The following is a 27,652-nucleotide window of genomic DNA, read 5'->3' as shown; positions in this document are numbered from 1 at the left end:
CCATTTGTTTTAATTAAGAAGTACTCCTTCAACAAATAGATACAAGATGACTGAATGTAAATCATTTTAATGTTTAAAAAAATCACCATAATCTGAAGCATCAGCTTCTGGATCCATATCCCAGACATGTTTATGTTCAAACCATATTACTGTAAAAAAAACAATATATTTAAAATGTAATAACTAACGGGCACTGTGTCTTACCTGGCTTGTTGTTCTTCGTATTGAGTGCGTTAGATGTCAGTATCTAGCAGACTCGCACACAACGCAGTTAGTTACACCTTCGCCAGTTCGTGCTTTCCACCATTTAGACCCCCAAAAAATACATTTATCACCGCCCCCACTTACACACACTCGTGTAGCATATGAATGCATTTGTGACGATTAACAATCTCCACATAGATACATGTGTTTCAATTTACAATGTGAATAATTTAATATAACATAATATGATTTGTGGACTCACAAATATATAAGAATTACAGTTGATATTCTGACCAAAGGGTGATATAAATCTGCAAGTTGGCATGTACGTATACACATCTATATCGTGGCCTGAATATTAAGCTTCTGAATAATATGACGTAATACCAAGATTTCGTGTGAATACTGTGTTTATTTTACTACTTAGCAACAATATAAGATTTCTGACCAGGATGTAAATATGAAAACAAGATTTATTAGTATTTATATTCATGGGGGAGAAAATTTAATAATGAAATAAAAAATGTCATTCGATTTGTAATTAATTAGTGATTAACCAATCAATCAATCCAAGGATATTTTACTATACACAAGATTACACTTATTCAGCTTTTCTTAAAATATGTTTGTTTGCTGTAATTCCATTCTCAGATTACTGGGACGGTACGTAAAAACACTGCATCTCATCGAATATATAAATAATAAATACGTAATGAAGTAGAGATTGAAACAACTGTCCACGCATATTGATTAAATGTAATAAGTCTCAATTCAAATTTAAATTTAACAATTATCACATCAATAATCAGACTATTATTTCTGCCGGGATGTTCAAGTTATCATTGAGGGGCGTATTCGAATTGGTGTGACGTTTAATGTGAAGACCGTTTTCTCCAGAGAAGGTAGCGTTCATGGGTCTCGCTACATCCAGATTGTTTTCTTCAGGTATGATTCTGTCTTTAGAATGATTAGTTTGAATTGCAGTAGAGACATGCGCACGCACATACACACACACAAATAATGGCCCATTCTCTACAAGACTCGAGTGCGCATGCTTCAAATTACATCACGCGTAAGCTGCATGCTGTGTTGTGGGTGTACATATACATATATAGACGGGATAGAAAATCGAAATCTCGATGACGGTGATTTGCTTGCCATGATCTGAGTGGCATATTCCAATTCATGCATTCATTACTTCTTCCATTTTATGTTAGCGTCCAAGTTCTTTATCAACTCTTTTCTACAATCGACGAAAACCAATATACTGACTTATTAAGAAGCTGTAATTTGTCTGAATATTGGAGGGTTACAGCAGGTTATGGCGCAACACGCTACGTAATATCCAATATTTGATTCTACATACAGTAACGAAACGAAATTCAGCCTCGATATTAACCCGGCAAAGCCAATATAAAATTCGTTCGCTTAACACTGCGTGTCGCATTTCCTTTGCAAACAGTTGCATATATTTTGATTTTATGGTAATTAGGCAGTATTATTGAACAATACCCCCGGCAATCGGTGACGACAGAATGCCGTATCATTTGTTTTAATCGTCACAAGTTTCTCCGATTATGGTTACAAAATGGGAAAGCTATTAAATATCCAAGCTGTACCGCATCAGTTCCGAGGTTCACTCGTAAATCAATTTGTTCTTACAATATCACCAGGCTTGGTAGCAAATCCAATAGACGATGTTGAATGTGATGAAAAAAGCTGGAAAGATATATCTAGATGCCTTGTCCACGTTATCTGCTGTTAACACTGGGTTTCGTTTGGGTTTGTCGATAGTGGTTGACCCGTCCAGCTCTACAGTTGGTTGATACACCTTGGGTTCGTCTTTATGTCTATTTTTAAGCTCGATGAACTCGCTGTTACCATTTACTCCCATGGAAACCTGTTAAATAGTAAAACGTTGCTACAATTTAATATGCTAAGTGACTGACGCCCCATTAAATGCCAGTCCGAGGTACTGAAAGAACGAGCTTTGCACCAGTTTTATAACTGTTTATAACGCCGTGCCGCAGTCATTGCGTCGATCGAATCATTGAGAACACCTCGGCTACCATAGCACCACGCGTCATTCGGATATGTGATAGTGTAATTTATCTAGCTCACGAATCACCTCTCCAGCAAATCGCGCCCTCTAGCGGCAACGCATTTCTGTGACGTACATGGGCGAAAGGATTGCCAACCACAAAAGGGGTACATAACGTCGGGTTCTCGCAGAAGTTAATAACGCCACTTAAAGTGTTGTTAAGACAGTTGCTGTCCGCCGTAAATAAAAATTGGAGTGACCTACCAAATTCTAACTGACGAACGACTACAGGGTCAAATCCAATTTCGATCTGAACGACGTTTTCTTCAACCCGCGCAAAAGCATTTTGTCACTAGAGGGCGCGACTACTAAAATCTAACGCTTCTCAGTCAAGAACGTAAAATCTGTAAAGCGGGTTGTTTCAGACATAGAGGCAATAAGTGAAGTACGCACAATTTTCAATAAATTAAAATGGGTAATTGTCTAGTTTTACAAATAAACAGCACCAATGTTGAAATTTCCAAAAATGGAGCCACTCGAACGACAGTATTGGTAATATTTGAAAAGATACCCCCAGCTGACTTATAGCTATGAATGTATCAGTCCATATTCCAGCCAGCCTGCTTATTCTGGTATAATATTGAATGAATATTGTTCGAAATTAAAGCAAACCATTTCTTTGCGAAAATGTTGTTTTCTAAATAGAGAGGATTACATTCGTGACCACACACATTGACACAAATTATAACAAAACCTGTGTAGAAATTCTATCAATCCTTCAAATCACATGTTTTACACTTGTAACGAAATTTTATATTATTTTGCGTCAGTTTATCATTTAATGCACACTACCAACAAAGTTAAAGCCGAGGGGTCGTCACCCGCGCACGCGCGGGAATTGAGTCCCAAGCGACGATAACAAGGAACTATAAAAACGCAAAGGCTCATGGGTAGACGTTTGTTTGTAAACAACGACACGCTATGGCCGTTTGCCACATGCGCAGGTGACGACACCCCAGCTTTAATCATCATCCCATTATGATCTCGTTGAATTACCTCTTCCCTTGATTGCTGGTGTTGTTTTGCTGCATATAATTTATCTAATTCTTCCAAATCCTTTTTCTTCTTCTTGACTTTCTTCTCATACACACTAATATAATTGACTCCGGCAAACTCCACCAAGGCGGCAAAAACAAAGACTAGACATACTGCCATCCAAATGTCAATTGCCTGCAAGTTGAAAAAAATATATATTTCGCGGACTGGCAAGGTCTTGGGAATTGCGCCCTCGAACGACGGTTATAAAGCCACTCGATAGACTTTCTCGGGTTAATATTAGTAAATGTTTGCGTCTGATTTATAGAAGTGATATGTGCTTGATGCGTGCGTTCAAATATAAGAGCACGAAGATATTTATCTGCAACATTAACTACTTCTTTTACTGTATTATTTTTGTATGATATGTTATGTACATGAAAATCCCTTCACTTGGTGTGACGTGCTTCTGAGTTAAAATTAACTTTTCTAGTTACCTTAGGGTATGACACTTTGGGTAACTGCGAACGAATACCCGAATCCAGCGTCGTTAGGGTCAATATCGTTGTTACACCAAGAGCGACTCTTGCGGGCGCTGCTTCATAGCTGATCCAAAACGAAACCCACGACAACACCACCAATATAATACTGGGTAAGTAGGCTTGTAATATGTAGTATCCGACTTCGCGATGTAGTGTGAACGTAGCTTCTATGCACGTAAAACTGCCTGAACGAGAAACAGATACAAACAATGTTAAGTGTTGAATAGCTACGTATTTCGGTGTGCGGCAAGTAGTCTAATAGTGAATATTCGTTATATATAGAAATGACTGACATCTGTAGCCTACTCAATAATGTCGCAATTTGTGGCTGTGATGTAATTATTCGAATAATTCAAAACTAATTAAAATGTCAACGTTATCATTAGTAAAGTGATGTACTACCATTATGGCGTCTGGAAGTCTAGATGCATTTGGTTTCACCATTAGATGGCAAGCGTTGATTGAGTCTTGTCTGTCTTCCAATAAATTGACATCAATTACCTCAAACTCCTTCACTCAAGGATTCAATTAAAATGTAATTCATGCAAATATGAGCGTCGTATTTCATATTAGGTTTTGAAATAATTATATGTAATCACAATACTCCGTGAATAATGAGATTTTTTTATTATACAACCTCAACTGTTGCCGTTTATGTTTTGTGAAATTGATTTTTAATGTATTTATTATTCTTGTCGTTTTATTTGATAAATTGCTTTGTTTTTACACATCCTACCTTTGTAATTAATTTCGCTCAAAAAGGATAATTGCAAGTAAAAATAGAATACAAATTGTGTGAGCAGCTTTAGCCTATCTTGTTTCGTTGTGTACAGTCACTCTGTGTGTATATTTACTAAATCACCTGCTGTGTACATTATACATATCTTTAGTCACTCACCTGTTGTGTACGACTTTGTACAATTAAATGTAACAATGTCACTTATACGAAACTGTGGTAACTTCAGTTCGTTGTCTGTCTGTATGGGTTTGTCGGCATGCCAGTCGAAGATCAAATCTTTCGTCGTATAACCATCTGTGAGTGACATACGAAAGTGTTACGAACAGATGTAAAAGACGAAGTAATTTGAAACACAATTTCTACAAATATACAGACGAGTAACTGATATTAAATTTAATCGATTAGAGGATTTCATATAATGTTTCGAATTTTACGTCCATTCACTGCTATAATGATGAAGTCTGAGACAGTGATGGGAGTAATTAAACTTTCTGTTAATAATCATCGGCAAAATACGTATTCATTTCACTTTGTAATTAATTTCTACTGGAAGCAGTATGAACTTTTCCTACTAAATATTTACAATGTGTTTATGAGCATAACTTTTTCTTATATACATTTACAAATAACACAATGCATTGTGGGAGTTAGTACGCGACTAGCCCCCCGCACATATATACTAAATCTGAGCCTGCTTCACAGCGTTCAAGAGGCCATTGTTTACGCGGCGTATACATATAAAATGCCAGGATTAAAAACAAAAACTTTTTTTATTCGGAAAAAGGTTTACAATATTAATTTAATATTTATTGATACATGACAGCACGCCCATTAATAATAATTTCACGGAAATATGGTTGCAAACTTGATAGAACCGGAACAGAACAGAACAACTTGAAGTTGGAGACCTAGCTCCTCGTCCGTCAACTTAATGAATATATTTTTATGTACCAATCAAATTGAATAGATGCTATTGACCCATATTAATAATAAATGGCGTTTTCCGAATTTCAATGAATTCTCAAAAATAGTTTGGACGCTGTTTTTAGCAAGTGTTAGCTATGTTGTCTCTTTACTGTCATGCATCAATGGAACGTGTAGGAATGCTGCGTTAAATGTGATTTATTGAAACAAACTTCCTAAATTTTTGATTCACAAAGCAATATAAAACGAGCTCTATATATTTATAATGATTTAACTGACTGAGCTATTTCCATGTATTTACGATTGATACTAGTAACAGTAGTTATAGTTATGTGATCATTGCCCTATTTGATTTGAAAGGTCACACATTTTATAAACGTAATATAGTTACAAGGTCCTGATCTCGCGACAGTTCCTAGCATAACCCGCATGGTCGGCATAATGGTTTTAAATTGTCGCCAGTTGTGATGAAGCTAAGAAATGACATAGTTACGACATGCGACAGGGTATCATTGTACGTCCACCACACTGTAGACGCTGTACCATTTGTTCGTAGCGTAATGCAGTAAATATTTTTGATGAGATTATAACGTAACAGAAAAAAATATTAAATGCAATAAAAGAAATAGAATAGGAGCCAAACATATTAATACATACATAACGCATCTTCAAAACAGAGTCCGATCGGCTTGGTTGGTTGAATGTTGTATTGTAGTAGCAAATCAGAGGATACATTCGACCAATTTCCTTCTAACTCATTTTACATTGCCGTTTATAACTACCTAGCATGATTACATACACCAAATATCACCATTTTCAACCAATACTTATCAGGGAATACACGTGCACCCTGGCCATACACAATCAGATTATTGTCTCGATTATTCTAGTAACTAAACACAAGCGAATATGACGCACACACAGCTTAGCAATCTTTAAATATGAGATCGATGACGTTGTCACGTAACATTTATAAACTTAGCGTAACAAGTACAGCGATATTAACTTGGTTACTTATAATAAAAATAATAATTTTATTAATTGTATAATGGCCTCCGGCCCATTACAATCATACAAATTAATTATTGACAAGAAATAAATTTACATTACAAAATATGTATGAAAATATAGATAAAGAGGGTGTCAATAGATAATATAAGCACTATATAATAATGTGATGGGGATATTTATATATATATACATACAAGCTTATTAGCTTATTAGGTTATTCTCATTTGAACTTTGATTAAAAAACACTTATAAATAAATAGAGCTAACGAGTTAATGATTTGGCTTTTAGAGGAACTTAATAGTTGTACTAGAGTATTCAAATTCAGGGGTTGTGTCTCATTTGGGAGATACTTTTTTCTGATTGTGTCCCATTCAGTGCATTTTAGTAAAAAATGATATTCATCATCAATTTCTTGCAGGCACAAATGACAAATACGGCTCTCCCTAGGGATATTATTATGTCTGCCTCTTTCTATTTCTAAGGGATGGCACGCACATCTTAATCTTGCTATTGCTCTGCGCAATTTTAATTGTGGCAATGACACATAGTTTTCAATCCCATAATTTGTTTTGTATTGCCTATAATACTGCGGTGTTTTTTTTTTCGCCAGAACAAACGTCTATATACCAATCTGTAATTCCAGTATCTTTGACCCGTTCACAAAATTTGTACAAGAACATATCAGAGTCCCCCACCCCTTGATTAAACCAGACATAACCAAATCCATATTTAAATAGCAATTCTTTAATTTCTGTGGCCCCATGACCTTGGTCGTTTTTCGTCCAGTGCAAGTAGCATCCGGTAAGCTACTTGGAGTAATCTGTTTTCATCCATGCTAGTAATTTTTAACCAATATTTCACACATCTTTTAACATGGTAACAAAATAAGGGTAGCCTCCCACAATCCCCTAATACTATACAAGTTGGAGCATTTTTACCTACACCGAGGTATTGCCTACAATAAGATGTATGTACACTTTCTAAATGTTGACATTGATCATATCCCCAAATTTCAGACCCATATGTAAATACAGGTTGAATTAAGGTGTCAGAAATCTTAAAATACAAGTCTGCTTTAAAAAAATTGCATATTTCCTAAGTATCTTTTGATTGCAATCAATTTCTTTTTGCCTTTTATAGCTAAATTTTCTGTGGTAATATTAAAAGAGCATTTACATAACATTACCAATCCCAAGTATTCATATGAACTAACAGTACTAAGTTGCTTGTTCACGAAGTACCACTTTTCATATTTACTGAGATATCCCCCATTTCTGTATACTACAATTTTAGTTTTAATTAAGTTGATTTTTAAAGTTTTTAAGTTAACTTAGTTACTTACAGCTTTCCATTGTAATTTTGCAGACTTGTGTATCCATTGGAAACCGCTCAAGTGACATATAACATGCCAATTTTAAACTATACCTGCAAAGATAATATAGATATTGTCATGGCAACTCAAAATATAATGTATTATAATTTATATATCTGAAACCGAAAACAAGAGAATTCATCTGTCCGTAAAACGCAATACAAACATTGCGTCTTTAACATTAGTATAAGCAATAATACCGTGTACTGCATAAAATGAATCCATCCTGGTATATCCGGGCTATCTGATTCTCTACAGTGACCGTGTGGAGATGTCCGCTCTTCTCGTTGGTAAAGAACGCATCAGGGGTCCACAATCGTGTTATGTCGTGCAGGAAGATTGGATCGCTGTCATTATGAGATAGCCGTGGGTCCGTCCATCGCTGCCGCATGAATATCGATACACCATAATCCTACAAAGACAGCATTAACCTAGTAAACACGGTTAACACGGCACGCATCGTAAATAGTCGATTGCATGATTAGATAATCCGAAAGGTTAATACCGGGTAGACGTTTAGTGTTAATTGCTCCCACGTGCAGCGCTCGACTGATATGAACATAATTATGATTAATATTGAAATGTATTATGGTGTATTATGAGCAAATGTTATAAAATGAAATTGACACCATAAACCCATTGCACGTACAGTCTATGTGTTATTGTGTAAATAGCATACCCAACTATGAATCTTTTGACAAACGTCGTATAGGGTAGTTGTATCTATACAACATTTTGCTCAGTTATATGTGATAAGATATATTTATGAACATTCACAGTAGATATGTCTAGCATGCATGACTGACGAATTCATATATTCACGCTTTCACTCCTTCCCTCTTCCACTTTCCTTCATTTATCATTTCTCCCAATTTGGTCCGATTAAATCTGTACGATATTTATTATTAATTCGTTTTTAATATTTATATTATTTTGCTGCGTTTTAGTGAGCACATATTATTTTGTGTTAATTTAACTATCGCCGGCTTTCATTATTACCACAATACAAATAAATAATTTGAAATTGAATATATAATAATGGAATAATAATCACATATCAATTGGAAAAAAAATAAATAAATAAATAAATAAATAAATAAATAAATAAATAAATAAATAAATAAATAAATAAATAAATAAATAAATAAATAAATAAATAAATAAATAAATAAATAAATAAATAAATAAATAAATAAATAAATAAATCGAATTGCACCGTTCTGACATTCATTTTAGTAATTTAAAAAGGCGTGTAAAATAGCGCATTTCTGTTCAGGGTTGCGTACGAGCCATAGTCAATTTCAAATGACGCCGTGTTGTAAACTCGGCGTAGTTTCAAATTCAGCTTAAGGAAGTTTTCATTAGTCGTAAAAATATGTGAACAGCATCTGAATATTCGCCATATGACCTTAGACGGCAGGTTTCTTATGAGAAGGTCTAATTAGTGAATTGTTGTCGAAATCTAAGACCAACAAAACCAAATATTATCAATTTACATAACGCAACATGTTACGGATTCACGTGTCGTACAAACGTTACATGGCTGACTACTGATCTAGTCCTTACAGAGTACTTGTTAATTGGATCACATTGCATCGTTCATATATCACCATAACAACAGACACTTGATACAATTGATTTTTGATCTATTGCATCCAGTGACGTTTTTTTATAATTTTGTCCAGGCGTGAACAGAATTAAAATCAATGAACTTGCAGATGCAAGATGTTTATTTATATGGGCTCCCGACATCGGCTCGCGGTAGGTGCGGATCGAAGGTCAAACACAATTATATACGCAATTTCTTCTTTTAAAACGCTATCTATTGGATGCGAGTTCTGCAAAATTTCCAAATCATCAAAATTATTTATCATATGTTGTGGTAGTCAAGCGTCTGGAATCGCTTCTGTTGGTTAAACCGATAGAAGTTAAACTTTCGCTAGGATAGCTGATAAATAAAAAATATTAATACATATAAAAGCAAACGTAATTTCCAATCGTGTTATATCGTGTAATCCGGTGCGTAAGACGCGCCATCTCGTAATATGGTATCCATTGCATCACCACGGCACCTGGGGCATGTGTCTACCAATGCTTACGTCCAAAGAAAGAGCACAAAAGCAGCACCGACCGAGTGTCACTACAATAATGTAAGGGGTCTGCAATTAAATTATATGTATGCTTTGCCAGCCTTGCTTGTTTCCCAAGGCTACGCATATTATCTACTGCTCTGCTTCAATGCACCGATATGCAACGTTACGTCAATTAAATAATCATCAAAAATTAATGCCAACTGCAAATAATTACAGAGTGACGTAATACTACTCGGTTTAATCCGTTTTTACTAACCACCAAAGCATTCTCGATCACCAAGAGGAAATTGTGCAGTCCCGAGAATATGACCTGCACTTGGCATCGAGCGACTTGAACTCGTTTAAGATTTAACGGGACTTTATTTACCTGCCTCCAAAGTTGTGATGAAATATTTCGAATATACGGGCGGGCATTGTTCAGCGAATATAGCGCAACTAGCCGCGAACGAGAACGAACAAGATGGCAAATTAAATGACATACTCGGTCACAAATTGATTGAAGCCGCGTGCATAGATTATCCAGCTCAAATATACATTCGCTGCGATCCAGATCGTTGCAGCAACTAACAAATAGATGGGAATTATACACGTCACTGGAAATAAATTACGTACTCCTGGAGGAATGCAAGTATAAAAGTGGACACATCTGTTCAAATCAGATTTATTACACAATTTTGGAATGAGTGCTGCACAGAAAGCGATTGTTATCATCCACAACATACAATTAGTTTCATGAATAATAAAACAACAACGTAATGCAAAGAGGAAATGGGGACCCAATACAAATATCAAAGGTAAGAGTAGCGGTGAGTACATACCATGGTAGTCTCTGTAATGGAATCAAAACTGTTTATAAAAAAGTCACAAAGAACGTAAACCGGGGGACCTGCAAGATAAAATAATTTAATATATCACATATACATGTGGGTAAATAATGTAACTTGATGAACAAGATAACAATGTTAAAAGCATTGGTGGACAATTGATTATGATTACGTCACATGCCTCCTCTTTCCCGAGTATTTTTTTTGAGCTTATTTTCTAGCCAACATTAAAACCTTTTCTCAGTTACCATAGGCTAATGTAATTAAAACCAAACATATCGCTATTGACAACCTAGTTTTCGGCTATGGTCTCTTATGTCGTTGTCATAACGACACCGTTGTCTGTATGCATCGAACTACTCTGATCAACATCTCTCTTCAACCAGGTATTGTGCCTATCTGTATCTGTAGTAACTGTGAACTAGTTAAATAAACATTCACACCTAATTAAGTAACCTACCGGGTTACAAAGCACCATTGTTCGATACGAGTTGCAACACCCTAGATATATGTTACAACTCTCTGAGATGTTATGTGGTTTCTGCGTTCATGGTAATGCATTTTTGTACGCTATCACATTACAAAAACGATATCAAGTCGCCTAAATTCCTATCATGTTGATATACGTGGCAGATGTTACAGGCAATCTATTGGATCTATATATTTATAAAAAAAACTATTGTTCGTTATTGAAAAGCAGTGATGTTAAAGAATTGGTGGGTCATTATTTAATTATGTAACATCTGTCGTCTTCGCCCTAACATTTCCTTCTAGTATTTTCTTTTCAATATTTTGTTCTTCCAATTATACTGCTGTATACATTTAAACCTACTCTCAGAAAAAAATAATCATATTCTATATTATAATTTGCCAATCTATTTTGTGGTTATGATGTCATTGTCGGCATGGCAACAATCACATCACTTCAACTTATCAACCGTGTGGTGCGCAAAATTCGTTGATTATGTAAAATTATTCTTTACACACACTGTTTCGAGTTTCTAACTTGTGTTTAGCGATTCTAGCTACAACTTTAAAAAATCGGTTACATATCAGATTTTCAGAATCCCCTGTGATTTCTATTTGCACAGTGTAACATAATGATTTCAATTCGACTTATACGTCATTATAATTCACATCACGTTAGCAACATCGATTCCAAGATGTCCTTATTAAATTTTAGCCGGCACTAAATGTAATCGTTCTAGTCTGGGTGATCCGTTTCTATTGTTGTATCATGCGTTCCATACATACAAATATACAATGACGTAACATTCGATAACAATCACCCGTGTTTGAATCAACAAATCAATTAAGGTAACATGTATTTTCATTTGGTCCATCAAACAGATTTCTACATTACATGCCAAATGGTCTTGAAAAATGTTAATAATTTTTTTGAAGTTACTTAATATGTATCTATAGTTACAGAGTGACGTATTGTTTTTTACGCGAAGCAGTCGAAGCTGTAAACTTCAGAATAAGAATAATTTCTGGGCTAATCTGCACTGGCTCGGAAGGTTGTAAATGATTAGCTAGTTTGAATTTGCATAACAATACTGACAATGAACGTGCATTCAACGCCACAAGTTTTTTTGTTTTTTTAGCCAATCAGAATTCATCTTCCGAGCCAGTGCAGATCAGCCGTAATTTCTCTTTTCATCAAATTCAGTTACTTGACATCCGGGTCGGCAGTCATATTTAATTAAAATAAAATCATATCCAACAATTCTTTACAATCCATAATCCATAACACAACATATTTAAACAAACATACCAATGGAACACGTGGGACTTCAAAGCACACATGAAAACTAATATTTCGAAAAGAAGTCAGGCACCCAACACATATTCTATATAAACTAATTCCAAGAAAAAAATATATACCACTTAGAAGTAGAAGATTACGATTCCGTGATAGGTTGATTATACTGTGACACAATTATCTAAATATTAGAAACTAACCTTTTGACTTCGGTCTAAACCGTTTATCATATCTATCTGGGTCCAAGAGATAGTTTAACAACTGTGAAGTTTTTTCATCTTCAGTCATATTCACCGTTGGTTCCCTGTAAAACATAATGAAAAGGACCAATGCTAGAGATATATGTGTTATATTTGTGAAACCTATTTATAGGAGCGTTATAGGAACATTATGTGTACAATTTAATTAAAAAACAAAGAATGTAGTTTATACTTGTGATATGCAAGTTTCTAACAACTGACTGCATAGTCACAACAAGCAACGCTTAGTATCTTCCAAGAAACATTACAGTTTTCCAAGGGAAACTTACAGTAAATATATCAGGTTTTATGATCAAATTATGTTGGCGTCCGTGTAAGAGTATATTGCCCCAAAAAATTAGTAATTAAAATAGTAGCTCATTTATTAAAAAAAAAAGAACATGATATTATTTTTTGGCGATATATTTTTAAGAGGCCGTTCACTATTTAAAAAAGTGATTGGTCAACAGTATATTTATTTTAATTGGAAATGTGATGAGTCATGAATGATTTAAGCCAAGTGAAAATATTTTAAAAATGGAATATGTTTTTTTTTTGTATTACAATTTAAAAGTCTGAAATGTATTTCAGTTGATACATGTCATTAGTAACTATGTGCTCAAAGACATGCGCTTGCAACACGTAATCAAATAACATTAGAATGAGAATGTTGTAGAAAATTTATTTGATTACTACTAATGGCGGAAGAATTATTAATCGAGTTATAATTTCAACATTCTCCCCGGGAATAAAAATATCATTATAGTTGATAAAATTGGTTTATCTTTAGAAAACAAGATTACCACAAGAATGTCAGAAACATTATGTAATTATGTTAATCTCCATACAGCCACTTTGGATCATTTATTAATGCATACGACGTCGTATTTTGCATATCACTATTAATCATGAAATCTACAGTAGGAGGGCTTATTAAATGGAGTCAGTTAAAACAACATATAATATGTTGCAAAACCATTTTAGCAAATTTGACCAATGCACAAATCCATAAAGCTAATAATAAGTGCTAACAATCTCATTTTGAGAATAAATATAGGCAAATTAGCTAAAAACTAAATTCTATCTAAAAAGACAGAATGCGCAACAAAGAAGTGTACGTGCAGTGGTCAGTGAGTACGTTTTTCTTGTGTATGATTATTCAAATCGATGTATGACCTCAACTTGTGGGAAAATACCCCTTACAACACCTACTCTAGATGAACATCCAATGCCTTAAATGTGCATGTAATAATATGCGGAACTAATCATCCGAGACTCGGCAAAACTCGGCAACATTTGTGTGAAGTCCCCAAGGGAAATCGAACTAATTCAATCTCCAAACACTGGTGAAACTTATACGTATGCATTGTAATACTTCTTCAATTTTTCATAGGCAATCCAAATTACAAAACCCGCGTGGATTTTAATTCATAAACATATATCATTATCTTATACATAATTAACAGCTGGATGTAGTTGTTCCAGGTCAATATCAACGCTGTTACTACACGATATCAATACTTCCCGCAAGTTTATTGCGAAGGAAAATTGAAACAATCGCCGCGTTGTTGTTTGAATGTACATGTATCACCATAATCAGCAGCAAGTGACTTTAACGAGTAACAATTAATTACTTAATTATATAAGGGTAATCGGAGTGGTTATTAGAGGCGACTTGTTGGTTAGATGTATCGACGTTGATGGATGATTTTAATATTAATAACGAGGGACTGCGTATATGTAAATTCGTCTTTCAAGCTAATGGTACAGTGAGTTAAGATTCTTCATAGCGCTAATTTTAAATACCTTCTCTTGTAAATTAGCGTGATTTACCTTGATATAGTGAGAACAGTTTATCCTACCACCGCACATAATTATATAGAGACTGTGTTGTTGACGGAGAGAGAGAATTATCAACACTATATTGACTAAATCAATATACTGTTGTTGCTTAAGTGTAAAACAGATTAAATAGTCGATTTGAGCTGCTACCTTAGTTGTTATGTATTCTACACGAGGCACAGTTCGAAATAGATGTGTCGGTTAATATTAATAATATTATATAATACATTACATAGACAATATGGTCTATTATCGTGTTCATGACAATTCAATTCATTGCATTTAGATTCTGCTACACAAAGTGTTGCCGCAATTTTTTCTATTTTAAGAACTGCCTGGAAAATACTGGCTTAAAATATGGTACACAATATTTGATAATAATTTTAAGAGTGATAGATTAACTATTTGTCGTGAAGCTAAAAGCTTTTCTATCAAGACGTTATATTTATCAGTTAGAAACCATGCCACAAGATTTGTGCAATGTTTTTTAACACATTTGTTATGGTCGTCGAAGGATGTGGTACGCTATGTCTGAGACAGTGATATGTAAACTGAAGTAACCCCGTGAGACTTGCACATGCGTATTATTAAAATTCAAACCTGTACAGTTTGCAATTAGCCGGAACAACCGTCTGGACAGGATAAGAGGCGATGACCATTCTAACTCCACGTGTAATTGTTTCGTTGCCAGACCTTGAATTATTTTGAAACGTATCATTCTAATCTCGGATTATAATTAGTATTACTAAATTAATTAAACGTTATCTATAGCCCTGATTGAGGCATCCAGTCTCAACAAATATTGAGCATGCCTTCCTGCCTCATCTATTGCACGTTCTAGGATTTAGTTTTTTTAACGCCACGCTAGGGAGTTTAGCTAGGCGAGTTAGTGCCGTGGTCGCCAGTTTGAATCACACATGTGGTACGTTTTCCATGTATAGAATTACGTCTCTCGTGATTACAATGAAATGTCGCCAATCGAGTTTCCCTTCACTCGTCTATTTACATTTAAAACGTGCACGAACTTCGATCATTAATTAATAAAACAGTTCTTAAAACCACAACAAATATGTCGATGTGTATATATTTGCATATAATTATGAATCACCGTTCATGAAGTAGCCCTTCAATTACATGTTGATGAAATATACATTCCGAGTGCTCACAGAGTGAGACATATATTCGCATGTCGTAGCAGGATGTAGTTTAATCAGTGTGTCTTCAAACTATTACGTCAATCTGGAGCAATTACGCCTCGGACAATCAAATTCGCGTGGGTGTAGAATACTAATGAGAAAAATACAAGCCCGGGAACACGTTTGAAATGACAGTTTAACAAACACACACTGCGATTTGCCCATGCATTATTATTTCCCAAATTCGTACACGTACACATACGCCATGGCAGGGGCGCTCAGAACACATAACGTGCTATGGAGGCAATGATATCAATATATGTAAGTCCGCATTTTAAAACGTCACCATCCATCCTTACAATATCACCGAAAAGAACAATAATTAAGCCTTCAAGCTTGTGTTGACATTTTAAATTTAATATATATGTATGAATTCTTTTATTTTGTGCATATTACAGTACTCAATTAAGTGTCATTCGCATTCCAGTAAATGAAATGAACATACATATACAATTTATTACACTTTTATTCATATATATATATATATATATATATATATATATATATATATATATATATATATATATATATATATATATATATATATATATATATATATATGTATATATATATACATGCACACTGAATATCATTTCTTTCAAGCCGCTTCCTTCCCAGCAAAAACATACATACATTTACATATGTTCTAATTGTTAATTATTGAAAATAAATTATTGTATTTGTTTTCTTGTATTTGGCAAATCATACATGTGTGTAAAATGGGAGGTATGAACATGTGAAGCGTACTTCTTGAAACACTTGGTGATTCCGATGCGCTCGAACGCGTCCGTGATGCTGAATCAATCTTAACAGCTTGCTATGCACGTAATTGTCGAGTCAATTGGTTTGACTTGTTAAATATCTCCCACGGTACTGCTCATAATTTACAACAGTATGTGATGGCAGTGCGAGTCACAGTATCACGTGGTATTTTTGTATGAGTACGTCACGCAATCTGCTGACTCGAAGGCAGCCAATGATTTAGAGGTTGCAATATCACGTGGTACTTTTGTACGACTACGTCATACAATCTGCTAACTGGAAGGCAGCCAATGATTTAGGGGTTGCAGTATCACTTGGTACTTTTGTACGAGTACATCATAAAACTAATTACCATTCATTGGTTTTGCGAAGCTTGCGTATCAAGGTGGTTAAATCACATAAGTGGGCATTACCTTTTCTACAGGTGGTTCCTTGCTTACGGCGCAAAAAGTTTAAATCTAACAAAGGCATGTATGCTCTCAACTGCGCGTTGGTCAATACTCTTGCTGTACTACTGTCTTCGTGCATACTTTGATGTACCCTCGTAATAACCCCATATTGTCATATACTGAGTATGTATATTGAAAATGGATGTCAGCAGATATGTTTGCAAATCAAAGTTATGAATTTCAATTCAGGAGAACGAAAACAAATACTGTTTGGTTGGCTATACGTCTTAAAAGTCTATTGTGGATGTATGGTTTTGGAGAAGTATGGAACAACCAGGGTATGAGAAAAAAAATTGTCTTTCTAAATGAATTCGAATAAAGATGACAAGACATTGATAAACAACACAAGTCATAGGGTGTACCTGAAAGTGCTAAACTCGGTTCATATAAGTATGTTTTGTCTTCAAAGTGCTACCTTTTCTAAATAGACCAGATTCATTTGCGAGTGCTCATATTTAAAGCATCGGCGTCCAGCCTCGAAATTGAATCAGGTCGAAATGAGGGTGTAAACAGAGAATCTGACCTGTTTGTTTCAACAACTGTATTGATGTTTATTGTGCCTAATTTATCTTCATGTTATAAATTCATATATCTCCTCATTTTACAATCAATCGCCAATGAAAATAAAATGTTATTGATTAATGAGTACTGACACTGCGACTGATACCTTAACCGCTGAGTTTGTCAAAGTTTGTATATTATATTGTTTTTATATTATTATTTTGTATCGAAGTTCGATGGCCATAGTGACCGTGCTCCTCGTGAACCAACTACGAACGAGGCTATCATTTAATGACGTAATCGGACATAATTTCACGTGCACAGGCAAATGATCTATTTCTCAACCGCAGCTGGATCTCAACCAGACCGTGTTTTCCATGAACTGAAATGCGGTAATTAGCAACATATTTTAGGAAACGTTGAGTAAATTATTTTATTTTATATTAGTTTTCTGTCTGTGCGTCCTCCACGCGACCAATCAACAAGTTGGATACTGGACACCATATTTACACTAATATATATTTATCTGTCAATTATATAAAGGTGTTTAGCGACTGTAAACCAAAGGTTATCTCATTATATTTTTAAATGGGACGAATACCGGTTAATGGCTAAATGTTTCGGTTTCGCTTAATGTGATGTTATCATTGGCATTGCAAAGTAGATCAATTAACGTCTACTTTGGCAATATTTTAACGTTTTTAATAGTTGTTGGAACACGTGCAAATAAGGTTAGTGTCAATTAAAATTCCCCTATGGACATGCTGGTGGGCACTTTATTTGCATATTAAATAATTAAATGATAGCATAATGAACGGGTGCGTGTATTTTTCTGTCAGCGGTGTACTTTTATGTTTTAATATTCAATTTGAAGAAAGGACAGTGGGCGATATAGCAATTTAATTCACACCATGTGACCTTAATCGGATACTTGTCCGCTATATGCGTCATTACATTACAAGTTCTATGTGATTGTACATCACACACAATTACAAAATTGAGACGACCATTAGATCAATACGCGAGGTGAGAGGTCCAACCATTTTACATTCCCTTTTTTTCAGAAAATCCTTATCTCTCATTGTTTTGTCGCGATTTGTTTTATTATTATTTATATATTTTTTGTGCTTGAATTGAATTGATAAATTTTCAGTGCTTATTCTTTCTTCTTGATTTACGGATTCTTTTCTGGCAGAATAAGATAAGTGTCAATATACCACGTGATTTGAACGTGGACTGTTGACAAGTGCAATACAACTACTGAGAGTATCCAAACAATTCAACACGTGTATTGTTACGACGAATACATGCATAATAAATAGAAGATCGTCAAAATTTCTCATAAAATATGCATCTACTGTAATCATACTGCTAATAATTTATAAGACAGTTACACAAAGTAAGTTCATTCTCTTGAGAGTTTCAATTCGTGATGAAATCGAATTCAGTAGCATTGGAAACATAATTAACACTCGTTGGATATAAGGTTCTGTTCCGAGATCTCGGTCGGGTTGTAGCTAGAGCTGTCACTAAAATTTTTTGTTGAAGTCGACGATACATATAAGCACGCGCTGTATCACTGAATTGTCCGCGGGTTATTGTACTGTTTTTTATTTAAAAAAAAAATCCCGAATTTTGTTTGTTTGTCGCATTTGTGTGTCGGCATTGTTGTCGATAAATTTGCGTCAAATACAGCGACAAGAGCGCGTCGTCAACATTTGCTTGATAATAGAATGGAACGCTGGATTAACCAATTGGCGGGATTTAAAAAAGGTCATTTTGCGCGCCCTCATGATAAACACGTGGAGGTGTCACAGACTCTTTTAACTCAGATGGCGGTGTTAGACAGACATCCAAGACACTGTCAATCCGAACAACACTGTTCAATTAGCTGAAAAAAGGTAAATTGTTCCGTTTGCGTGAAAGGGTGAAAACTAACCTAGATGCTCGGGTTATTTAATGTCATAAATGAGTGTTAATTATAAATATCGCAATTACTTTAAATTCAATGGCATAGCTGCAAGACGTTCTGCATCTTTTTCTTTTCCGGACTTACGATGAAATCAACATTTTCAAATCATAAATATAGCTTGAGTTGATTTTGCCAATAATGGAAACATTCAACAGAAATCAACGAGTGTATTTTTTGGAAAACGCAAAAGGAAACACAGTCACTGAATTAAGATTTACATATTAATAATCTAATTTAACAAGTAAATTGTCTTCATAGCATAAATCTAACCGTGCTACCTACAACTCAGCTACAAACGGTTTTTAAGGAAAATCATCGAATATAGCTACTTGAACAGAGTTGAGGAGATATCCAATCATTGCCGTGGTTTGCATTAATTTAATGAAATTCCACTATAGAATAAAGTCCCCAAAGGTATGTAACCGCATAATGATCACTGTTTTCTATAGTAATAAAGGAAGTGGCAATTCGCTTGTTTTGTTAACATTTTAATAAACAAAATGCTAGTATTGACATGGGATTTGTTCAGACATTCACTGAAAAATTAAGCATATTTATTTTAACTTTTAGTTTTCTGATTTTCAAAACATAGAAATAACAAAATAAAATTCTATGTCAATGTTAAATAGGGAGGAATGAATTTCATATTGTTTCACGATCGAGTTTTTATGCAAATTTTAAGACACATCAATATTCCGACTCAGGTGGTCTGCCCTCCCCATGTTATTTGATTGTATAAATGATTTAATGACGCAGTTCTGGAATAATATTTAAACAATAATGAACAACCCGCCGACCCATAATGGGCAAAAGCTCACTGTATGCGACATATGTATATGATATAATTATGTAAAAGGCGTGAGCCGTGTACATATAGTATATGGAGCACAAAGTGTGCTTGAGTCCATTATGGGTTGGCAGGGAGTTCATTATTGTTATTATTTTGTAGTGTTGTCAATACCAGTGGATTTGCTGCCAATAAAAAGCGGAAAATATGGAGAAAAATCCACAGTGAACGGAATAGTTTCACAGCCATAGGCCAGTGAATCTGAATAATTAAAAATATCTTTCTAGACATTGTTTTTACAATCTAATATGGCAAACTAAGAAAGAAACTACCTTTAACCATAAAATAGTATTGTATTTAAATCATTCACAATGCGAGTGGACGAGTGACTGATGTTTGGTGTGAACACCATGACTGGTACGCCGTCTGGGTGTCCACTGCGGTCTTACACTACGCTACGCTAGATCGCCGCTGTGGACCCGGGATACATGCCCGGGGGGCTACTTCCATAGAATTGCAATACGGGTATGTGCCACCCGACTGGGGTATCATTTCACGTTATTTTGTTTAGAAGTGGGTAGCCATTTATCAATGGTTTGGTTTAGAAATGTGTAGCATTTATTTACTTTTTCACAGATTCTTATATTCAAAGCCAAATACTAGAAAGGCTGAATAAAATGCATGGCCCTGATGCGCTCACTGGTTGAGAAAGTTGTGAGCTGGGTGTTTTGTTTTGTTTATATTTATATAAATAGAAAAAAAATGATTTAGAAGTGAGTATGGTTTTCGAGAGGTGGGCTTCACACCCTTACCCACTTAATGTGGAAGTAGCCCCCCCCCCCGGGGGGGATATATGTACGTACAAATCCCACAAGTTTTTTTCCAACCATCAAGGTAGAAGTTATAGGCAAATTTCCTGTCTGTGTAATGGTTATTTTCAAATTCTACGGGACGCCGGTGATTTAACAAATACTTTGAAGCCAAACTAAACTTACAGGCGTAGCGAGCGAACGAACATGGCCGGAAAGCTAGTGGTTGTTATTCTAGAAGGAGAACTAACAATGATTTTAAACTGACTGTATAAATTAAAAAAAAAAAAAAACCTGAGAAGGCGGATACTTTCATTTGTTTAGGCAAACTGTGCCCCGACTGTGACATTTACGGGGAAGTCGGCGCCGTTGAAATACAAGTCACGTCGGTCTTGGATCGATCTAGTTTCGCAAATTGTGTAGTACTCATTACAAAAACACGACCCGCCGACCCATATTCATCTTACTGTACTCGTACACATACCCCCACTTCGTTTATCGTATTTGCTTGGATAAATGAACGCCCCGGTTAACCTTACTTCATCGATACGACAGGGTGACCTAGTCTGGAGGCCACCAGGACAGTGGCATCAGTAGCGCGCGGTGGAATCGAGAAGCGCGCGCAGTGGTTGGAACACTTCGACCGAACGCGCTTTAGCGTTCAGAACAGACGACGAGGCCTTCACAAAATTGTCTGATTTCGATATTGAACTCCGCTGTTATTGGCAATGGACCATTTTATTTGATGCCGATTTTAGTACTAAATACTTGTTACCTAACAATTTCTTCTTTTTTTAAATAGTTTTTCCTTTATTCGTTTTCGAAAACAACATTGTATTCATATCCATGGCACGGGGCCTTGATGCTCAATAATGGAATACATTATCGCGAAGAATATGCTGCAATGACGTCATCAAATCCACTAGTATTGATAATGCTTTAAAATATTTGTTAATAATGTTATCACTAGCAATACATGGTTATCACCAAATGCTGGAGGTCTGCAAAGGATAACAATAAGTTTACTGGACAAAGCTATGCTTTTTTATCCAATCATTTTCAATCATTTTTGGTTACTCCTCCTGGCGATTTACATAAAGTCCGGGAACATGTGTAATAATGAACATTATTTTTACTTCTGGTGCAATTCAGTTAGATGTATGGTCAAATAGCTTCGCCCGTCTAGGTGTGACCAGAGGTACATTACTTGGGGTTTGCAACTACGGTAACATGATACCAAGATCCCGTTTCAATCTCGCTCTCGCATAAGCGTTCCAACGTAGAAAAATGCGAATGCGCATGCCCGAGGTAACTATGATACTGGGATGTCCAGGTGGGTCAAAATAGCTGTTCACGATGTGACGAATTACGATAACTATATTTTCTGTACATTTTCAATGCATTACATTTTTTCGCTATGAATGTGGTAATACATGTGTTATTGTTTTATTACAAACCGCCTATGTCATGTCAGAAGGTCGTAGCGTCAGCCTCGCTATCTACGAGATGAGACTTGAATGGGATCTTGGCACGATGTCACCATACAGTACTATGCGCGTTGCAAACCCCAAGTAATGTACCTCTGGTGTGACTTATGACCTTCAGCGTAATTACCCAACTTCGAACGAGGTGATAACTCAATTGAAGATGATATCTAGCGCATTCTGGGAGCCCACAACTGGTATACCGTGCATAAAATTCTTTGCGCATGCGTAGTATGTGAAAAAATAGTTGTATTCAATAATAGTGCACTGACATTGGCTAAATTATGTCGAAGCTTTTGAGGTCTGTTTCTTTGTTGTCGGCAAGCATACCACAAAACATCACATGTAAGTATGTGTAGTCAAATAAAGGTATCAAAAATAAAAATAATATTTGAATGTTTATATTTTGGTTTTATCTCTGACCTGTACATTTTCCGCTCGGCGGGTTTTCTACCTCTTTATTATTAACTCTCTGATGCAATGTTCGTGTACGAGTAGTCATTGCTTGTTGAGCGTACATATAACGACATTCATCGTGAGAGTCGAAGTGTATAACTGTACTCGGATACGATCACTTGCGATTACTACAACGATTACATTAGTATAGTTTATGTAACAAAGTCGACTGACCCCCCCCCCTCCCAATTTGGCAAGTTGGAAAATCAATGCAAGATTTGACCCAAAAAAAAACTTTTAGAAGCTTGGAAAAGTAATACAACTCATTTTTGTTAATGTTACCGCATTGAGGCTATACTGATAAGTTGTAGATAACAGTAAATCACAGAACACGCTTCCCCCAACATTAAATGCATTTTCAAACTAAGGAGATATATGCACCATTATATCGATTATTTGCATTTCATGTTTAATGAATTTAATTTTATCGCAATAAAAAAAACACTAACGACCTAATCTTATAAGACATAAATCACACGGAAATGACGGTTCCTGTGAGATTTGTTGTCGACATGTCGCGACAGTGTGCAGCATTATGTGCTAGTACGTGCATTACACTAATTGTACATAAAATGTACACTTGAATCACAACGCACGTCCAACCATTTAAACTTTGGGTCAATACAACACGTTGTAAGCGAAGTGCGTGTTGCTAGAAAATGATCGTTTGACACTCGTTCAGGATTGTGGTTATAGTTGGCACAATTTATATAAAAAACGATAATTCAAATGATTATATTTAATTAGAATATAGTATCAGATATCATAAATAGTATAATATTTTTAAACGAGAGACAAGACCTAATTTTACTTAAAGTTATCAATTACTGCATGCATGGATCGAAATATGTAACGGTTCATTACATACAATTATGTGATTCTCTGGCGTGACGTAATTCATCCTGCTGTTGAAAGATATGGTATGATATATGCTCCCCACGTTTTGAAATAGGTTGGCATAATAAAAATACACATGTACACGATATAATATGTAACTACTGCAAGGACACTCACTGAGAGGGGACAAATTTCATTCTATTTATGTATGTTTTAACCATAAACTTTTAATACGTGAGTTGAGTTGTACCATGAAGCTATTTCACATAAAATTATCTGTCTCGTAGAAAGTTTAAATAAATTAATTTTTCTGTTCTATTAATTCCTGTATTCGGAAAATTCTGCTGCTTTTATTTTATCATGCATTGAAAGGGCACACTTGGAATGAATGATGTATCAAGAATATGGTAAATAATTTAGATATTTGGATAATTAATATCGAATATTACAAAGGCGTTCGCAATTCGAAAAACACAAATAATAATGTATATTTCACGTGTTGTATACATCGCTTGTGACGAACACTGAGCAATACGACGACCAGCGCTCTTTAATTTTGAATTACATTGTGTTTTGGTGTGCGTGACAAGCATGCACACACTGACGTGAACAGAATCAATAGAATTCACATTATATTGGCAGTTACACAATGAAAAATATACAGTGTATTGGCGCATAATGACACTGCGGGTATAAACAACTTTTTTAAACGGTCAGAACAAGGTCATTTTGAAAAATGGTTTATATTGGTTTACGATCTTTATGTAAACTGTAGGTTTATATTTTGAAGCATAACGTTTACTTGTATCAGTGTCACGTGGTATATTTGTTCGAAGCCTACTCATAAATTAAAATTTCCAGAATTTATTCATTTTGCAATAAACTGTACTCCAAGGCAATATAAGGACATTGACCTAAAACAAAGTTGGGGGTCACCAGTCTTTTTTCGAGAAATTGATGGATGTATTTTAGTAGACAGTCACCATTTTGACACTATTGTATCACTTTTACAACAGGTTCCTATGGCAGAGATATTATACAATATCTCAAAATCGAGCCTGGTGACAGGCTGAAAAAATCATATATTGTTAATGATGGAATACTTTTTGTTTTTCCTAATTATTTAAAAAATCTGGGTTTCAAAAAGTGTCAAAAAATGCAATTTTTCTTTAACACTGTGTTCTATGGAAATGTTCTAAAAATAGCAATTTTCAAAAAATATTAGGAAACGTTTCTCAAAAAGCTTAACTGTAACACACAAAATAATGCTATTTCATTGTACCATGGGACATAAGCTTCGTGATTGTACATAATAAACTAATGAACATTGTCATGCGATTCATGACCAATTTTGTTAAAAATTATGACTTAGATTTCTACCTTAATATCCGCCACGTTGTCGTCCCTGATCGTAGATAGTTGTTGCAAAAATATTACAATACACCCCCAAGAATATATGTGATACAACACCGAGTGTTTGCAAGTAAACGTTCGACTTACGGTGACGCCAGTTCCTGGAAATGCACAGTCGCTTTGCACAAATTTGGATAAAATTTGCGGTACGCGTCTTCCACGAACTTCGTGCGAACGAGCCTGAGGCATCACTGACTTATGACGCAACTTATGACGCACACGCAACATTGCGACGTAAACAGAGCCTCGCTGCGACTTCCAAACCAGGGGTTAATTTATTTGTCAGAACACATCTTCTGAGACAAAAGATTAATTATTCTAATCATAATTTAACTCATTCAACGAAATATACGAGGCTGTCAAAAAAATCATATCGAATTTCATTACGATGGCGTCATAAATTGTTTCATTTATTGGATGGATTCTCTCTGCATTGCCCGCGTAACGCTACTCGTAAGTCGGTGGTCCTCTTCGGAATTTAGTGGAAGCAATTTACCGAATTATGATGTTTCCTATCATCTGAAAAACACTGAAGCATTTATTTAATGTTTGTAATCAACTAAAGACGGACGGGAACGTACAGAGTAGAACCGGACATTTAAATGATTTGAAGCGACTAATACTAGGAAGCTGTGCTTAGCAAATGAGCCGTCAATTTCCTGTGCCTGGTCATTTGACTGTATTGTTATTAGTCAGGAACGAACATAATTGTTGATTGAAAATTATCAGTTAGCTTTTTCTGAAAATGTCACAGCGTCGGGGAAAATACATCAATAATTTATTTGTAATTAAGACAATCTCGATAACTTGTTAAACATGTAATTTACATGGGTTTTTTATAGTACAGTTTACCCATGCGTAGGAACGTGTACTAAGTATATATATAATACAATTGTTTCTATCTCTACCTCAAAATATTTATTTGTTCAATAATATATATATGCCTAAGATGTTTATGCCCCAGCCCCATTCCCCGGGATGTTGAGCTGTGAATATTTATGTCTGATTTCACCTGCGTTAACGACGATTGAGACCAGGTCTTATATAGGACTGTGTGTGATTGCTTTCATCAAGGCGATGTATTCTTATATACAGTCTACTCAACTCAATGCGATCGGTGACCTTCTTGGGTCTGACAATGTAGGGGTTGAATCGTACGTCTTCGCGTACCATTACTGAAACAGCTGTTTTGATTACATTGCACGCACAATAACAGTATCACGGTGACTGTGTAATAGTGCAAATGCCATTGTGAATTCTTTTCACTAACAAATCTGATGTGAATTTGAATTTGACACCCAGTAGACCGCGCGATAATAGGTGTCAATCACGTCACCTACCCTGTGTGATTAACACGTTCAAATGTGAAAACATCGTACACATATCTCTGATATTGAACCACAGTCCCTCTATCAGAGGGACTGTGATTGAACGCAATACTTACAGGACCACTTCACCCGATACACCAAGGATGTCGAATACAACCACTACCAGCACAATAACACAGTGGAATCCCAGCAGAGACGTCATTGCTAACTTGTATAGCGTTTTAAAATGGCCGCGTCATCGGATAGACCTCTCTTCACATAAAACGATCGGTTTGTAACTGACTACATCGACACTGCTCAACTCGATCTTAGTATTTCAGTCTCTGGTGCCTTTAGTAAATGCCCCAACCTTTATATAGCTGTGGGGAGACACTAACTAACCCGATGGTGTATATTACGACTTGCGTGCCCCCTAACTCGCTGCCGAATCTTACAATGGTATAAATTAAGTCAGAGAATAACAGTGATTCGCTTCGCAAAACGACACTGCTTAGTTTCGACTATTGGTAGCAGATATTATATGATTGGCAATGTGGCTTCTAATTACATTTTAATTAATGGTCAGTTCAATCTGTTTTTTTTTTAATTTGAAACATAATATATGGGTCACCAACATCTAAGTGTTTATTACACAAATTGCAATAAAGTAGGGTTGTGTATCAGTTACGTCTGAATATTAATATCAGTTAATTTAACGCATATTCCATCGCTCGTGGGATTAATAACTTTAATTACACGCTTTAACGTGAATGAAATAATTTCAATGTAAATTAGGAAATATTACACCATATTACCAGGATAGTAATAACGTATTTAACATTTATTTTGGCGAAACTTTCAATATTGATAATACATATCCCTCTTTTCATGTTGGTATTTAACTAGTTAAAGCATTGGAAATCGTTCGTGGTTTGTAATATTGGAAAAAGAAACTGATCGTTAAGTCATGTTGCCATACTGAATATATCACGTTTATTACTTTAGCAAAGTCGACATTTGTATTATTTTTTTTTTAGGTGGCAACAT

At 35.3% G+C, this 27,652-nt stretch overlaps 1 protein-coding gene across 1 annotated transcript; it reads right to left on the bottom strand.

Moving 5' to 3' along the window:
• Nucleotides 1-659: 659 nt before the first annotated feature.
• Nucleotides 660-27,037, bottom strand: LOC100374733 (glycine receptor subunit alpha-2-like). Its single transcript, XM_002736405.3, has 9 exons — nt 26,743-27,037; nt 12,752-12,855; nt 10,781-10,848; nt 8,070-8,281; nt 7,840-7,922; nt 4,721-4,855; nt 3,778-4,007; nt 3,302-3,475; nt 660-2,104 (listed from the first exon to the last, which is right to left on the bottom strand). Exons 1-9 carry the CDS (start codon nt 26,826-26,828, stop codon nt 1,871-1,873), a joined length of 1,326 nt encoding a protein of 441 aa, XP_002736451.1. The 5' UTR covers nt 26,829-27,037; the 3' UTR covers nt 660-1,870.
• Between the last annotated feature and the right edge of the window lie 615 nt (nt 27,038-27,652).

The sequence above is a fragment of the Saccoglossus kowalevskii genome, chromosome 14, assembly GCF_978046115.1.
Source record: "Saccoglossus kowalevskii chromosome 14, keSacKowa6.1, whole genome shotgun sequence".
NCBI classification, from domain to species: Eukaryota; Metazoa; Hemichordata; class Enteropneusta; family Harrimaniidae; genus Saccoglossus; species Saccoglossus kowalevskii.
This window is presented reverse-complemented; position numbering and strand designations above follow the sequence as displayed.